Here is an 18,912-nt window from a genome sequence, read left to right on the forward strand (position 1 = left end):
TCCGTTCTAAAGGGGGCCGAACGTATATAGTATAGTAGACGTCTGGCCCCTCTAACGGACGTTCAAGAGGCTGACGGGAGAGTTGAAGAGTTGATTGCTTCAGCCTTTTGAACGTCCGTTCTAGAGGGGGTCGGACGTCTATAATATTGTAGACGTCAAGCCCCCTCCAGGACGGACGTTCAAAAGGCTGACGGGTTCAACTACCCTGTCAGCCTTTTGAACGTCCATTCTGGAGGGAGCCGAACGTCTATAATATTGTAGACGTCCGGCCCCCTCTAACGGACGTTCAAGAGGCTGACGGGAGAGTTGAAGAGTTGATTGCTTCAGCCTTTTGAACGTCCGTCCTGGAGGGGGCCGAACGTCTATTATATTATAGACGTCCGGCCCCCTCCAGGACGGACGTTCAAAAGGCTGAAGCAATCAACTCTTCAACTCCACCCGTCAGCCTTTTGAACGTCCGTCCTGGAGGGGGCCGAACGTCTATAATATTGTAGACGTCCGGCCTCCTCCACAATGGACGTTCAAAAGGTTGAATCTTCAACTCTCCCGTTAGCCTTTTGAACGTCCGTTAGGGGGGTCGGACGTCTACTATATTATAGACGTCCGGCCCCCTCCAGGACGGACGTCTCCACACTCAATTATTTACATTTATGCCACCGGTCAATTATTTACGTTGGGGTTTTGGTGGACGGACGTCTATGGGGTGACATTAAAGGTCAATTATGCACTAGTGTATAATACGTCGAATTGTGTAGGAGCTTTGACGTATTTTGTAGTGAATTCAATAAAAATTTGAGCGGGAGATTGAAAATTCATTCACTTCCTCTTAGTGCGCGAGACTCTCTTCTCTTCTCAAACTTGTCTCGAACGAAATTTGACGACTATCACATGTAATATTTCTTTCATTTGATACAAATGCATGTTAATTAACTACTTTATGTATGATTTTCGTTTGTTTTGACCGATTATTTCGTGTTATTGTCCTTCATAGTGTTGGGAATCCAAGTGTGAGTCTAAGTCCCACATTGGATAGAAATGAGAGAGTAGAGCACTATATAAAGATGAGAGATCCATTAACCCATTACCTTAAGGTTTTGGATAAAGAGTGATGTCAATCCCTTATATGGTTGGGCTCATATCTCACTTGGCTTTTGTCTCTCTTCAAATGACTCTAATGTGCCCTAGTATTTTGACCCATCTCAATTTAACCTAGTGAGACCTAATGGTCCACATTATTTGGGCCTATTCTTCACATAGGAAGGGAGCCCAATAACCCAACACATAGGCGCATTCTGCTTTCTCTCTCACTGGTGACGACACTTTATTCCGAATAACCCACCTTTTGAAGGTTAGTTTTTGTTTTCGTTTTGAAGAACTTATTTGTTGAACTTGTTTGTTGTTTTTTTTTGTTGAACTTATTTGTTGTTGTTGTTTGGTTGAACTTGTTTGTTGTTGTTGTTTGATTGAACTTGTTTGTTGTTTGTTATTATTGTTTGTTGTTGATATTATACTACACATTCATAGTTCATGCTTTATAAAATGTCAAAAACTGAAATTTGTTGTTTTTCTGCTTTTCAGATCTCGTAGAGTTGTAAAAAAAAATCACAATTCATTACAAAAAACAAAAAAAACAAAAAAATTGATTAACGTCGAATATTGACAAAATTCGACGTCAATTTGATAACGTCAAATTAACATCTCCCGATATGACGTCGACCTTAAATTCGACGTGAAAGATCAAAAACAACGACGTTATACGATATTTTTTGTACTAGAGTATTACAATATGCCCCAATATCTTTAGCCAATAATTAATTAAGTTTTATTTGAAAAAACAATGTTATTTGATTTACAAATATCTTACAACTAGAGTTTTTCTTCTCTGTATAAAATAATTTTATATTATCATAATTAATTATTTTTTTTAAAAGAGAATATAACTGATGACTTTGAATTAGTTAATAATGTAAAAGCATTTTACGCAGTTAATGCATATAGTCATTAAAGTAACACTTTTTAATTAATCTGTGTCCAATTATAGAATTGATTTTGTACACCAAATCTCAATTTATGGACAAAGTACGTAAACTAAGCTATAAACAAATACTAGTATGTTGATAAAGTATACCCAAGATTAATCAATTATTATACAGTGAAAATGATCAATTAAAGTGATTTGATGGGCATATTGGAGCGTCATTATTCAAAAATGAATCAGAAAAGAAAAAACAATAATGTGATAACTTTTTCTTCTTCCTTCTCATATTGAAAGCATGAGACAAGTCACAATAATAGCTCATAGGAAAAGAGTTCTTACGGCTACCTTAAGTTCATTTTATTCGATCTTAACTTGTAAGCATACTCCTCCTAATGATGGCAGCCACAACCCTAAACTACTAAAGAAGAATAAAGGGATTCATCTAAACCATTATTTTATTTGCACACTACAATTATTCTTATAGCATTAGCCATGTTATAATTGCTGCCATTATGACCATTATGATGGTCATGAATGACGTACCTTTTAAACATACTATAAAAGAGTTTAGTGTCATGTAATGTCACACAACAAAACATTTGGGAAGAATAGAAACTTACTATGATGTTCAAGAGAGGTGGTGGTGGTGTGAGCATTTCAATGTTGCCAAGTTCTACCATGTTGGTTGGGTTGTGCCGGCCTCGGCGGCGATTCCGGCGACGGCGGGGAAACAGCATTCGGCTAGGAAACAAGAGAAGAGGGTTATGCCTTGGATCACGTCCTGTGGTACAATGGGGTGTCATGGCTCCTCTTAGGATGTTGAAGAAGATCATCATGGAAATAACACCAAAGGGGCATCATTGGATAGAGGCTTATTGTTTGTCTTTACCTCTTCTACGCCCCCAACTGTTTCCTCTTTGTTAATCACAAACAAGTAATGGATTTCATCTCCTATCTTTTCTTTTCTTCAAAATGTGAAAAGTGAAAGTGTAAAACTAAAAGAATGTACTCAACTTGGAGGAAGAATCTAATATACATTCTCTTTTGTGAACCTTCATGTAAAATGTCAAAAGGCTAAAGTTCTGGTTTGCTTTAGTGTAATCATACATGTTTAATAAGCACTTGATAGTGTTTGTACAATGTTCTTGGTTTAAATGTTGGGATGTTGCAGTATGTCCTCAACAATAAGTTGAGATTCAAAACACCAAAGAGCAATTGGTTTTTCCTAATGAGAAAAGTTGTATTTATACCACTTCGTTTGATCCAAAATAACTTGTTTATATTAAGTGATTATAAAATTAATCAAGAAAAAGTTTTCACGTACAACTTTGTTGTCATTGTTGACAAATTTTAGTACAAAGCTTGAGGAGTTTCAGACATTGTCCAGAGTCTGCGATTAAAACTGAGTATGAACTACAGAAACCAGGAAGATACTAGAAAAATAAACGAAAACTACTTAAATCTAAATGTAGAAATAAATACAATTTCAACCAATCACAAATTTTGATAGGCTTAAAATTACTATTTTAACTAAATTGTTCATTTATTCATACCTATTTCAGAACTTGTTTATACTGCACCAAGTTAAACTTCTCTTCATACGATTGACCATTAATTCAGATTTATATCTTAAATTAAGATTTAAATTTAGTTGCAGTTTAATAAATTGAGTTCAAATAGCAATAAAAAGTCAACAAGGGCCCAAGATTCATTGCCAATTTTAAATTTTGTTGCAAGAATGCTCAAAGACATTTGGCACCACAATACTCAACCATGCAACTGTAACAGATAATGATCCAAAATGGAAGTATTTTGCCATTCTAACAGGCAAAAGCTGAGACCACATTTGGTGACCATCAAAATCATAATATAGTAATAGAAAAGCATTACTATATAAAACTCCCCTTGAACATGAACTATATTATACAACAAACCAATCTTCATGTTCATGCAAACCAAAACCCGTTAGTTTAGTAGTTACTTCTTTCCGAAGAATGAAAACAAGGTTGGTTGTTTGTCATCAGCACTTTTTGTTTTCTCCTTTTTCTTTGCAGGGGTCGAGCTTATCTGATCATGACATGCCAATGCTGGCTTTGAATCAGCTGAAAAAGTCTCGTACTCACGCTTAATTGGGAGCATAGAAGCATTTTTAGAATGGGAAGAACCACTGAATTTCAAGTCATTGTCTACCTCATCAGTCTTTGCTCCTTCAATCAAGTCTTCTGTAGGTTCAGTCTTGACAGATTCATGACATGATAACTTCTGCTCAGACTTTGTGTCTTTTCTTTCGGCTCCCTTTTTTGAAAAGAACATAGAGATTGACGTGTTCGCTTTTACTTGAATCTGCCAAACATAGGATAATGCTAATTATAGTGAACTTATGAAACACTGGCCCCCTCTTCAACAAACATGGCCACAATAACAAAGTTAAGTCACAATTTTTTCTTCTTTGAATTTATACATCAAAGGACAAGTGGGGATAGGGATCAAGGTAAGTATAATTGCAGGTTCAGATAAAAGCAATGTGATTTGTCCATCGAATTATTTGTTCAACTTAATACACCAAGACATACATATTTAAGATGTTCAAACTGAAACAAGACCAAATGAAAAGAAACATTAAATGAATGTCCAATAGTCCTACCTGCTTTATGCACTCTGGTCCATCAAACGATGACTTCCCCATAGCAGGTGTCACTGGGTACCATACCTGGAGATGAAAAACAAATGGGGAAACTAACAATGTTAAATGCAACGACAGTAAGGCAGAAAATCTTAACGACATGACTGGTATTAATGAATAAAACAGAAATTACAGCCTCAATGTTCAGTAAAACACATACCAAATCAGATTCTTCATATGGTTTCATCACACTCTTAAAACTGGAACCAGAACTGCTTAGCCAGGTATCAGTTGATTCCTTGCTGCCCAAAATAACAGGCATCCTATCTAAGGAGTTACAGTAACGTAGATACATAATGAGTATTTCGCCAATATAATTGTTATAATTATAAAAATACTGTTATAATTATAGAAATAAGGAGCTGATTTTATATATAATCAGGAATATCTAGATTATATATGTATTGTTAGAAACACTTTTATTTATTTCTGTATCATGTCTCTATTATTTGAGGATATCAAATCTCATCTATTTATTGAATCCTTTTACCCAATATGAACAAAGCCCCCATGCTGTCACACAGTTTCAGCTAATTGTTACTCTTTTTCCTTGAGCTTAATATTAGATATATTACGTTTCATGTTAATCAGGGAAACATACTTCCTATGTTAATTATGTCATTTTTACATATGTATTTGTATTTGGGCCTATCCCACATTTTCATTATTATTAAAACAAGATTGTCTAAACAAACATTATTTTGAAGTTTAGCATGACATCTAAAATGAAATAGTGCTTAATCGTCTAGGACAATATGTTAGAAACACTAAATACTACTCTTTAAGTACTTAAACAATACAAGAGAATCTAATAACTAAGAGTGTCTAACGTATGACTAATAAGCGCTAAACGCTATAGAGTTCATAACAGAATGTCTAATCACAAAAGCGTCTAATAGGTACCCAGATTTATTTAAAACTGTAAAGACTTCCAAGACATGTTCTTGGATGTTCACCCAAAAAAACCAGACAACTTTATTAACAATGAAACAAGCACAATAATCCAAACAGTAACACTAGCCCTGGTTTTTCGAGAGGACTAGACTCTCCCTAGCCTTTCCTTTACAAAACTTCCTACAAAAACTACTAAAAACAATTACCTACACAAACTTTATAAAAGTCTGAGACAACAAAACCTACCCATAGACAACTGTCTATCCCTTTTATTTCTCCTAATATAAACATTTCCTTTGAACCTATCAATACCTCATCCATGAAGTTTCACCTTGTCCTCAAGGTGAAAAGCAGGAAAGTCCTTATTGTTGGCAGTAGCATCTTCCTAGCTATTTTCAATGGGTGGGAGGTGTTTTCAACTGTACGAACTTTTTTCCTTATTTTGTAAACTGAATCAAACCTATCAACACCCCCTCCACGAAGGTGCACCTTATCCTCAAGGTGAGAGTCTGGAATTTCTTCATGAAGGCGGGCAATAGATTCCCTTAACTCCTGAATTTCCTCTTTCGAAATAAGCAGCATATAAAGTTGTTTATTTTTGCAAGTATGATTAGGCCCAAACTTTTCATCACACCTGAAGCATAAGCCTTTTTTTATCTTATCTTGCAATTCTTCTTGGGACAATTTTCTAAATGGTGTCTCTCCTTGTTGAGTCCCAGCAGGAGAACTATTGATGGCGCTCACACAGCCACTACTCTCTCTACTTCCTCTGTTGGAGTTGGTAAAACCCACTGAATTTCCCCCGTCCTTTGAGTAACTGTGAGTAGGTGGCAATTGTCTGTAGGTAATACTTTGAAGTTGCACAGTGAAAGGGTCCCCCTTGGTGGTGACTCTAGCCTTTTCCTCCACCATTTGAGCCTTCATCATTAACTCAACAAGGCTCTTGGGCTCATACAACTTAACCTCTGCCCTTATTTCGTCCTTCAATCCATTCAGAAAAATGTCAGTCAAATAATCCTCCCTTATACCTTTCAAGAACCCCACATATTGCTCAAATTGTTCAATATACTCTCCCACCTGCCCAATTTGTTTAAGCCCAATCTAGACTTCAAAAGGATTTTGAAGCATTGTTGATTGGAACTGTTGAACAACAGCTTATTTGAAAGCCTCCCATGTGGGATTCAGATAGTAGGTCTCCCACTACTGAAACCAATTCAAGGCTTTTCCCTCCAAAGCCACCATAACAGCACTCATCCTCTCCTCCTCATTGACTTCTTTCAACCAGAAATATCTCTCCAACCGGGTAGTCCAGCCATAAGCATCTTCTCCTGCAAAAACAAGAATATCTAGCTTCCTCCATTTTTCCCCAGTCAGTCCTGAACGTCCACTTTCATTCCTCCGTCACTCTTTAGATTTCCCGCACTGCCTTCCTTGGCAACAAAAGCACTATCTATTGTTTATTTATCAGAGGATGTGAAACATTCCACCAACCCTGTCAGCCTTGTAAGCATTTTCTCCAACCTTTGGAACCTTCTCTGATTTTCATGTTCCTGTTCTTGCACTATGCACTCCAATCCATCCAATCTTGCCTCCATTTTCGTATTGACCATGCCGCATAGCCACCACAGCACTAGGAAAGTGGCTCTGATACCAATGATAGGTACCCAGATTTATTAAAAATTGTAAAGACTTCCAAGACAGGTTCTTGGATGTTCACCCAGAAAAACCAGACAGCTTTATTAACAATGAAACAAGCACAATAATCCAAACAGTTACACTAGCCCTAACCTTTCGAGAGGACTAGACTCTCCCTAGCCTTCCCTTTACAAAACTTCCTAAAAACACTGCTAAAACCAGCTACCTACACAGACTTTATAAAAGTCTGAGACAACAAAACCTACCCACAAACAATTATAACCGTCTGTCCCTTTATTTCTCCTAATATAAACATTTCCTTTGAACCTATCAGAGAGATTAAACTCATTTGTAATCATTCTTGATTAGTGGAACCCCTTAAAGGAATTTAAAGGAGAATTGGACATAGCTCAGTTTATAGCGAACCAGTATAAAAACAAACCTCACATTAACCAGGTCCACTCTGACTCTTATGGGAATCTTATGATCCAGGTCTCTCCTGGGTGGCAATTGTGTAGGTTCTCTGAAGATTTCCCCATATTCTCATAAGACCCAGGGGAGGCACAACTCATTGATTCTCATACTCCTCCACTTGGAAGCATTCATTCATCACTCCTCTCATTTTATTTCATCATCTATTCACTCCATTCATGGAGGGCTAAGCTCCTAGAGCTATTCCACTGTAATTTCATTATGGATTTTGCGGTTAAGTTGAATTAATGCATTTGTTTCTTTTGATTATTGATTTGAGTTATTCTTCTTTCTATGTCTTTCATCTCTCGATCATATTAAAAGCAATGATTTTTGCATCATAACGTGTTTGAATCTACATGCATATTAATCATATGAGTTCAAGGGTTTCTAGGTTTGGTTGAGAATTTACTTTGATTAAATTTAGGAACTTTCATATGATTAAACGTGTTTTTACTATCAATTAAGAATGTACTTTAGTTGGTGGTAATAATTTCAACTATAATTAATTGAGAATTTACTTTAATTAATTAGCTTTTAATTTGGTTAAGAGATTTAAGAATAGACATGATTAAACACAAAAGAATTTGATTGAGAATGTACTTTGGTTGAATTCATTGTGAATAATCTAGAAAGGTCTTGCATTTGATTGAGAATCTACTTTGGTTAAATGTATGATCGCCCTCAAATTAATTAAGAATGTACTTTAATTAATTTGAAACTTAAACAATAATCAATTGAACAATTATTTGTGGATAACCAATGATGAATCTATCTTGGAAAAGCAGTGAAATTAGCCTATTTCATCATAATTGTTTCTAAGTTTCCTCTTTGTTCTTCAAACATTCTTCAAACATTAATTCCATTAGCATAGTTTCTTACTTTCATTCTTGAGCATTGCATAGCATTCATAAGATTCAAATATTGAAAAGCAATTCCATATTCGTTGGGAGACGACTCAGGGTTACTTTAACCCTATCTACTTTCTTGACTACTGACTTGGCAATATTGAAGTTGCCTTGAAAAGTAATATTAATTTGATAGCTTCAACGACAGCGTATCATCTTTCCCCCCAACAGTCTAACTACTACCCGTTGCATTAATTCAAATGCATCGCCCCTTACTCACAGTAGTTAACTAACCTCTTAACAGTCTATGTTCTCTCCCTTCTCTTATAGACTCTTAGTATCCTACCAGAAAGTTCCATATGCCTTTGTTCCATTTTTTTCTCCTCTTCCCCTTCACCTTCCTCCTCATCCTCAGCCATGATCAATATCCTAATTTTCTTTTTCAGACACCTATGGCCTGGGCTATAAGGACCACCACAATGAAAACATCTCCCCTCTTCCCTTTTCCGAATATATTCTAGATACAGCAAAGGTTTAGCCAATTTCCACATGTTGACACTTGGTAGGAAACTGATGCTCTTCAAGAGTTCTTTATTAATTTAAAAAAGGAAAAGGAGGCATACCTAGTTAGAAATTTCAATAGTAGTGGCACAAGAACTATAAAAAGTTGAGAATATCGAACAATGGAAAAACCCAAATAAGAGGTCATTTCCGTTGGTATGCCAAAATTTAGATTGCGTGACTCACCGTGAAGCCACTGAAGTGCTGAAGATGAAGAGGTCGTAACAATAGTGAATGTGTATAGTGTTTCACCTGCAGTTAACAATATCACATCAACAATATATGCTGTCTTGTCTTTCATAGTATACAAATTTAGTTCCTTAAATCTTTTGGCAGAAATGCTTACCTTCAGAATTTTGCCATGAGTCATAAAGAGCAGCAAAGACAAGGGGACGTCCATCTTTGAAGTGAATATAGTAAGGCTGTTTCTTTGAACCATCCTTTTTCCACTCATAAAATCTTAAACATATATTTAGAAAAGCAAATCAATTGAAAGAACTGAATATAAAGCCACAAATATGCAAATCACGGATGTAATCCACAAAAATTAGGAAAATTTATAGAAACCATAAAGAAAGGAAACCTCTTGTTAGAAGGAATACGTTGAATCAACATTTTGAACATAAGAATAGGAGACCAATATGGCATAAAATATATAATAAGAATAAAAGACTAAAATTATAATAATAGGCAAAGTTATATATGCTTAAAAATTAGCATAACGGTTGTCTTTATTGAATTTATCTCGTCCTAATGAAGAATCCATGTCAACTCTCAAATACTATTATGTATGAAACAGTAAGATAAGAGTGCATTGTCTAACCAGCAAGCACAACTCATTTTGATTCAGCTCATACATTTTCAGGAAACACAACGAAAAAGGTCTTACGAAGAACTAGACAGTACATGCAATATTCAAAAGCATTTTTATACTATAATATTAGAAGAAACAGTATAGGAATAAAAGTGATAGGACATGGGCTGATAAAGGGACTTCGGACTAAATGCAAGTTAGGGTTGCGAGTGAACGACCCAAGTGGAAGATTATCCAACCAAAGCATCTAGTGAACCAAATTCTGTTATGGGACGCTCTGTTGGCACTATAGTATAGGCTACCTTAATATTGGGAATATAGATGATAGACTGTATTTAGTATTTTTGCATTCTGCTACCTGCCAATTTGCATTCGGTTATTTTCCATTTTGCATTCTGTTATTTGACTAGAATCTAAGTCTGCTATATATCATTCAAAATGCAAGCACAGTGAAGAAGCAAGGAAAAGTATTAGCTAATTTCCCATCCCTCATTCTAAAGAGACTCCCAGTCCTCAAATTCAAGGAATTACTTATGTTATTCGAACAAAAAGCTCCAGCATGCGGAAGCACCCCCAAGTCATGTTATAAGAAGAGATCTGAAAATATAATTAAAGAAATGTGATACATACCCTTCAACTGCTACAAGGCACCTGCTTTTAGGAAGCAAACGACGAAATGATGCCTTTTCATCTATAGACTCAGATCGAGCATTAAACTACAGTATAGAGCACATTCCACATCAAACTGAGAACTTTGTTTGACAGATTATGACTAAGGTAGTTGACATACTCCAATAATGATAACGAAAACAGTAAACAAACCAAGAAATTTCATAATGAACATTAGCTAAAATGACATATTTCAGGAATGATATGATGATATTTAAGAGAGATTGAAAATTATTCAAGAATTCAATAAGGAACCCGGATCACAATCAAGGTTATTTTAAATTTAACATTTTAATGACAAATTGAGCAATTCTAATTGTACCCTTATTCAGAATAAAGACTCAAGAAATTCACAAATTTCCATAGATAATTCTTCCCTGCACAGGACAACTGATAGGTTTCTTGTTAAAGAATTCCTATCTCTCACTCAACAACTCTCGGAAACAGTACAGAAAGTCTGTATAACCTCTGATATTATTGACTTTCAAGAAAGAATGCAAGAATAGGAAGAACAAAGGAAGCTTAACCTTCCCCAACAAGGATAACCAAATCCTGTTTTAGAAACTACTAACAGTCCAATCCCTCTCCCCTTATTCCCCTTAACTATTTATACACAATAAGTGTTCCCCTTTTCTAACTGTCAGACAGTTACGCCAGCTAATGCAACTAACTACTCACATACTCTTCTTTCTCCTAACATACACCCTCATCATCCTATCATTACCCCCCCCTCCATCCATAACCTTGTCCTCAAGGTTAAATTCTGGAAACTGTTCCTGGATTGTGGTTTGATCTTCCCAAGTTGCTCCTTCTTTTCCCCCTGTCTGCCATTCTACCAGAACTTGGTGACATACTTCATCTTCTTTTTGAATTTGCCTACGCTCCAAAATTCTTGCTGGCCAAAAAGCAGGACCGTCAGCTTGCAACTCCTCTGGCAACATCTTTTCAATCCCATGGTCCCCCACCGCTTTCTTTAACTGCGCCACATGAAACACTGAATGAATCCTGGCAGATTCAGGTAACTCCAATCGAAAAGCTACACTCCCCACCTGCTGTAACACCTTGTAGGGCCCAAAATAACGTGCTGAGAGTTTTGGGTGTAGTCTAGTTGGCATTGAAGATTGACGATGTGGTCTAATCTTCAAGTACACCCAATCTCCTACTTTTATATCTATCTCCCTCCTCTTCTTATCTGCTTGTTGCTTCATTAATTCCTGAGCCCGATTCAAGTGATACTTTAACTGTTTGAGGGCTTCATCTCTTGTCATCAAATCCTGCGCCACTGCCTCCACTGGTGTTTCCCCCGGAATGAACCGGCTAAATGAGGGAGGTGCTCTCCCATATACAACTTCAAACGGCGTGCATCTTGCAGCTCCTTGATAGCTCGTGTTATACCAAAACTCAGCCCAAGGAAGCATAGCATACCAGCTCTTTGGTTGTTCAGAGCAAAAGCACCGCAAATATCCTTCAACAATGCGGTTAACCACCTCAGTTTGCCCATCTGTCTCTGGATGATACGCCGTGCTCATTTTGAGTTGTGTTCCCTGCATCTTGAATAATTCCTTCCAGAAAATACTCAGAAATAAGGGATCTCTATCACTCACCATAGAAACCGGAATCCCATGTAGCCTGATGATCTCTTTGGTGAACACATCAGCTACGGTTTTAGCAGAATATGGGTGTTTCAATGCTATAAAATGCGCGTATTTACTCAACCTGTCCACCACTACCATAATGGCATCATACCCCTGGGATTTAGGTAACCTTACTATGAAATCCAAGCTGATTTCCTCCCAAACAGCTTGCGGAATGGGTAGGGGTTGCAGTAGCCCTTGAGGATGTGCTGCCAAGTACTTATGCTGCTGGCATACTGCACAACTCGCCACAAATTCAGTGATTGTCTTCTTCATCCCCACCCAATACAAAGATTGGGCTATCCTCCTATATGTACGGTAGACTCCCAAGTGCCCCCCAGTTTTGGTTACATGGAATTCATCAAGTAACTTTGGTATCCAAACTGAACTGGACGATATCACCATCCGGCCTTTGTAATGCAATCTTTCATTTTCTAAAGTGTAAGCTCCATGAGAGTTTGAATCCTGTGTCAGATCAGCAATCACTTTCTGCAATGTCACGTCCTCCTCTACCTCTCGCAGGATGTCGTTAAAATCCTGCCAAAAAGGTCTGGAAATGAGCTGTAATTCTCTTTCTTCCCTCTCTCCTTCATCTCTCCTCGAGAGGGCATCAGCAGCCTTATTGGTACTTCCCTTTTTATATACGATCTCAAAGTCATATCCCATTAATTTTGCCAACCAGTTTTGCTGACTTTGAGTGGTAATTCTCTGTTCCATCAAGTATTTCAAACTGCGCTGGTCAGTGTGCACGGTAAATTTCCTCCCCACCAAGTAAGGTCTCCAGTGCTGAATGGCTAAAACGAGAGCCATTAATTCTTTCTCATAAATTGACTTACTTAGAGAAGCCGTAGACAAAGCCTTGCTAAAAAAAGCTATCGGTCTCTTATTCTGGGTCAACACAGCTCCCACCCCACCTCCAGAGGCATCACACTCGATGTGAAACTCTTGTTCGAAGTTTGGCAAAGCTAACACGGGAGCTGAGGTTATTGCAGCCTTCAACGTATCCATCGCTTGTTTTGCTTGCTCGGACCAGTCAAACTTACCCTTCTTCAATAGCTCCGTCAACGGTCTGGCCAATTTTCCATATCCAGCCACGAATCTTCTATAGTAACCCGTTAACCCCAAGAAACCCCTTAATGCCTTCAAGCTCCTCGGCTCTCCCCATTCCACCACCGCTTTCGTCTTATCACCATCCATCTCCATCCCCTGTTCTGAGATTTGATGGCCTAAATATTGGATCCTCCTTCTTCCAAACTCACATTTCTTTTGGTTGGCCACCCATCCATTCTCCTCTAGCACCCGTAGCACTCCGTCTAAATGCACCAAGTGGTCTTCCCATGTGGGACTGTAAACAAGGATATCATCAAAAAAAACTAACACCCATTTCCTAAGATACTTCCGCAATAGTTCATTCATCGTACTCTGGAACGTAGCAGGGGCATTGGTGAGCCCAAATGGCATAACAAGGAACTCGAAATGGCCGAGGTGAGTGCGGAAAGCAGTCTTGGGCACATCCCCTTCCTCCATTCTAATCTGGTGATATCCAGATTTTAAATCAATTTTCGAAAAGTAACGTGCACCGGTCAGCTCATCTAGCAATTCTTCTATCACGGGGATAGGAAACTTATCGGGGACAGTTGCTTTATTTAGGGCCCGGTAATCTACACAGAATCTCCAACTCCCATCCTTCTTCTTCACCAAGATTACCGGACTAGAGAATGGGCTCGTGCTCGGACGAATGATGCCTGCCTTCAACATATCTTCCACCTGCTTCTCAATCTCCCCCTTCATGAGGTGAGGGTAACGATATGGCCTCACATTTATGGGGTCTACTCCCTCTTTTAGTTGAATGCGGTGTTCTCTGTTTCGGTTTGGAGGCAGCCCCTGAAATTCACGAAAAACGGAATAGTGCGCCTGTAGCACCGCCTGTAATTGTTTTTTCTGCTCTTCCGTCACATCACTATCCCACTCACTGCAGTTTTCCTCCTCCACTTTGCACAGATTCCAAACCACAGCCCCTGAGTCAGCTTCCACTAGTTTAAGCAAGCTCCTAGCATTCACCACCTGTCTCGATAATGATGGATCGCCCCTTATACGTATCTTCTTGTCCCCCACTTTATAAACCATAGTCATTTTTCCCCAATTGGTGCTTACTTCTCCTAGTTTGGCCAGCCATGCAACTCCCAAAATTACATCTACACCCCCCAGCTCAAAGACGTAAAAATCTTCCTCCACATCGACTTCCTCCAGCTTCACCGTCACCTTCTCACACCGGCCCCACGTCATTCTCCGATGGCCATCACCCAAACTCACGCAGTACGCCGGGGTGTCCGTCACCTTCAAAGCTAATTCCTCCGTCAGCTTCCGGCCTATGTAGTTGTGACTGGCGCCGCTGTCTATCAGCACCACCACCCTCCTTTCTCCGATCATCCCCGTCAATTTTAGCGTTCTAGCCGACGTTAGCCCTTCCGCAGAACAGGCCGATAACTCCAAGAGCTTCTCTCCTTGGGTTTCGGGTTCTTCTCCCACTTCCTCCTCCTCGTCTTCCGCTAACAATAATACCCTCAAACTCTTCTCATCACAACGATGGTCGGGCGCGAATGGGCCACCGCACCGAAAGCAACGACCCTCCTTGCTTCTCTTGAGAAACTCCGGATATGGTAGGTTTCTCACCATTCTTCCACGGTTATCGTTCCCACCCGCAATATTCGGTCTCGTATTCGCGTTCGCGATACCCCCATCTCTTCTCGCATTTCCCGCCGTCTCCACTCGGCCTCCTTGGTTTGCCGGATTACGAATCGGGTCTGTTCGTATCACTCCTCCCGATGATCGCGCCCCTACAGGGTTCATTCTGAACCCACTCGCAAAACCCCCTTGCGCTCTCACCATCGCATCCTCCACGTCCCGAGCGACCCTCATTGCCTCCATTAAATCCCGCGGGTTCTGGATTCGAACCTGCCCCTTTATGTCCTCCCGCAGTCCGGCGAGGAAATATCCGAGTACTTGCTCCTCCAGAATGCCCCTCGTCTGTCCAGTCAATACCTCAAAGGTGCGCACAAATTCCTCCACCGTGCCCTCCTGTCTCAACGACGCCAACCTCTCGAACACCGTTCCTCTGAATCCCCCACCGAACCGATTGATCATCGCGGCCTTCAAACCGTCCCAGGAGCGATTTCTTGCTTTCTGTTTCCAGAATGTAAACCAGTACGCTGCGCTTCCCTCCATACTCACATACGCGATTTCCACTTTGTCTTCATCGCTCATCACCTTCTGAATGTCGAAAAACCTTTCCGCTCTGTTGAGCCAACTCAAAGGCTCGTCTCCATCGAATGTCGGCAATTCAATCCTTTTCCGCCACGGCTTTTGTTCCTCGCCTCTGTTTCCATTCCCTTCATTCTCATTTTCCCCCACGACTCGGTGTCTGTTGTCGTTCACCGAACTGTCATCAGAACTCCCCTCCGGTGGATTAACGCTCGTACCCAAGACCCTCATAATTTGCTGCAAGTCTCGTCGTACAGCCGCTGACTCAGCCTTCATTCCCTCCATCGTGATCTCAATTGCCTCTAGTCTCGCATCGGTATGGTTCTCCATCTTCGTTCACTTCTCGCAAAATTTGGGATCCGGCAGGTCGGACCAAATTGATAGGTTTCTTGTTAAAGAATTCCTATCTCTCACTCAACAACTCTCGGAAACAGTACATAAAGTCTGTATAACCTCTGATATTATTGACTTTCAAGAAAGAATGCAAGAATAGGAAGAACAAAGGAAGCTTAACCTTCCCCAACAAGGATAACCAAATCCTGTTTTAGAAACTACTAACAGTCCAATCCCTCTCCCCTTATTCCCCTTAACTATTTATACACAATAAGTGTTCCCCTTTTCTAACTGTCAGACAGTTAGGCCAGCTAATGCAACTAACTACTCACATACTCTTCTTTCTCCTAACATACACCCTCATCATCCTATCAACAACAAAGACGGTTAAAAACCATACTGTCCATCATAATAATAAAAGTTACAAAGCACCATGGAAAAATCAAAAGGAACTTCTAGCTGCCCTGATTTACCAGTGGCTTCCAAAATACCCATATGCTATAAAAGAGGTAGAAACCTAACAATGGGCATAGGTGCATCATACACCCACTATAATTCTTAGCATTGTTTAATCATTAATTACAATGTGAGCAAAGTGGTCAAGCTAAAACCTCAAATAAACAACACCTCGTAGAATAGTTGACCTTAACTTAAAACTTGATTTGCTGTTAAAAGTTTGTGCAGTTCATGTATCATATTATTAGGTTTCTAGATAGAGGAAACCAGGAAAACAAATGCAAACACCCAAACTCACTGAATAGATCTCGTATTATTGATTCTAGAAACAAGTACCGCATGAATGCATCCAAGGGACAATGTTCCCTTCACACAGGATGTCAATGATCCTGTCAACAACTCTCCAGACTTCCAAAAACGTCCCCCACATACAAAGACCCCCAACTACATATAGAAAGTCTCACTCATCCTGACAACCAGACCAACAATTATTTTTTAATATGTTTCCTCCTAACATACACATTGCATATCCTATCACACATCCACATGTTAAAATTTATTTAATGTTCATTATTGCCAGTGACGTTGCATTACTTGTTACATTCATAGGAATTAATCTCCAACACCAGTAAGCCTATCAAGAGTCTATACACATGGATGGTATGCAGAACATAGGAAACACATTCTACAATTATAAAATAGCTCTTCATTTCCCTCAATCATCTCAAAAAGACACTATTCCCCCCTCTAAATTTAACTGTTGCTAATATAGTTAATCAAAATTATTCATTTGATTCATCTGAAGTTATTATTATATAACATATCCTCAGAATCAAAAAATAACTCAACAATACAGGGAAGAATCTGTCCTCAGCACCCCTCCCCTGAATTTGTCCATACTATGCGCAGCATCTCTCTTCCAATAACCATAATTTGTGTTATTTTAACCATAGAAAAGGAAAATTTAAATTTTAATTGCAGCTGTTGTCATCTATGTTGTCATCTATTATACAATCAAGTCTGACAAAATATACCAAATATCTCAATTATTTTATCTAAATTAAAGCAATTAATTCCCAAGAAATGACAGGATAAATAATAGTACATAAATATATACATAAATTAAGATAATATGTTTCCTTATCACTTCTATAATAATCCCCATATAAATCAAATGAAACCAAAGTTAGAGATAAACATAAGATCTTACAACTATTGAACCTTGGTTTGCTTATAAATGTAAGAAGCTAAGGATTTCTATGGTTAGCTTCTTATTAGTATACAGTTTATACTATTGACGAGTATTACAACTAATTACTTATTCGCATTCTATTAAAGTTACTCTAATCATTCATGCCTACAAAACTTGAGTTAAGTTCCATTACTGATTTTCAAGCTCCCATCCACCCAATAAATAAGAAGAAAAAGTATTGAATCCATAAACTATACCATCTTGTAGTGATCAGGTTTCTCTGTTTTCTTTGTAAAACTGGGGATTAAACCCCATTTCATGCAATGGAGAACATAGCCACCATTGTCAGATGCATCTTCTCTCCGAACTACTGGCATGTTGGAGCCCGGTGATACATTATAGGCCGGCCTATACCTAAGCACGTAGTAAAATTCAACTGTGAAATACAAATCCACAAAAACCTATTTCTTTCAAAACATAAAAGTCCCATCATTCTTGACCAAAAGAAAATAATAATAATAATAATAATATAGCAATATCTCTAATCATTGCATTCATATTCAGGAACCAACTTCCCAGGAGTGGAGTTTTTTACACGTTTACACAATCAATGAAACATAATAACTAATGAAGATCAGAAATGTGTGTTTTGAGTCCGCTGTACCGAGATAAAAAATTTTGATTTGGCAAACAGTGTGAATGTGTAAAAAATCCAACTGCGGAGTCACGATTCGTCATCTTTTCCAAGGACAGCCATTGTAGACCGACCTGAAGAACCCCCAACACAACAAACTTAAAAGAAGAAAAGCAAAAAAAGGTTCCTTTTTTTCTTCCTTTATCCCCATCTAACGAAACAAGATTCATTTTCCTTTTATATGGTTAACAGTCATGCCATTTTCAGAATCAGTTGCAGTGAACCCAACACAACAGAAAAAGGAACCAATAGAAAAACTGAAAACTCGCAAAAAGCTTGCTGGTTGTGTTCTGGCAAAACATGAAAAAAAAATAGGGAAACTCGAAAGAGCTAGCTTTGTGTGGTTGTGATTGTTGAGATGTTGAAGTTATAGCTTTTACCGGTCCATATGGAGAGCACGAGTAGGAGTATCACTGCGGTGACAGGCCCTTGGAACATCATCAGACCTAAGAGTACAACGTGTTCTCCCACACATCTCTCTCACAGTTGGGGTTTCAGTTCTTCAAGGCGGGAATAGAATGAAACACTTACTGGCTCATGAAAAACTGCTACAAAGATGGTGTCTGTCCTCACCCGGACCCCGGGAAAAATACCCAATCAATTAATTTTTGAAAGTGTTTAACCTTAAAGATTTTGATTAATGAAAATACACGTACACTTGTGTATTTTTTTTTATGATAATAAAAAATAATAATAAATAACATATAAAGAATTTTCTTTTTGTGACGTCCCAAAATATACTGGATGCATATATAATAAAGACGTCAACGAGTTATAATAATAGAAAGC

General features: G+C 38.5%; 2 protein-coding genes across 2 annotated transcripts; one reads left to right on the top strand and one right to left on the bottom strand.

The window, feature by feature from the left end:
* The first annotated feature begins 2,572 nt into the window (after nt 1-2,572).
* Nucleotides 2,573-3,029, top strand: LOC148197525 (uncharacterized). Its single transcript, XM_088114980.1, has one exon. The coding sequence runs from the start codon at nt 2,600-2,602 to the stop codon at nt 2,900-2,902; it is 303 nt and encodes a 100-aa protein (XP_087971106.1). The 5' UTR covers nt 2,573-2,599; the 3' UTR covers nt 2,903-3,029.
* A 632-nt stretch (nt 3,030-3,661) lies between these two features.
* Nucleotides 3,662-18,701, bottom strand: LOC124844921 (embryonic stem cell-specific 5-hydroxymethylcytosine-binding protein). The gene is made up of 8 exons (XM_047321939.2): nt 18,504-18,701; nt 17,687-17,843; nt 10,515-10,600; nt 9,417-9,529; nt 9,257-9,322; nt 4,822-4,928; nt 4,623-4,688; nt 3,662-4,321 (listed from the first exon to the last, which is right to left on the bottom strand). Exons 1-8 carry the CDS (start codon nt 18,596-18,598, stop codon nt 3,956-3,958), a joined length of 1,056 nt encoding a protein of 351 aa, XP_047177895.2. The 5' UTR covers nt 18,599-18,701; the 3' UTR covers nt 3,662-3,955.
* Nucleotides 18,702-18,912: the final 211 nt, after the last annotated feature.

The sequence above is a fragment of the Vigna umbellata genome, chromosome 5 (assembly GCF_029865625.1).
Source record: "Vigna umbellata cultivar VRB3 chromosome 5, Vumbellata_1.0, whole genome shotgun sequence".
NCBI classification, from domain to species: domain Eukaryota; kingdom Viridiplantae; phylum Streptophyta; class Magnoliopsida; order Fabales; family Fabaceae; genus Vigna; species Vigna umbellata.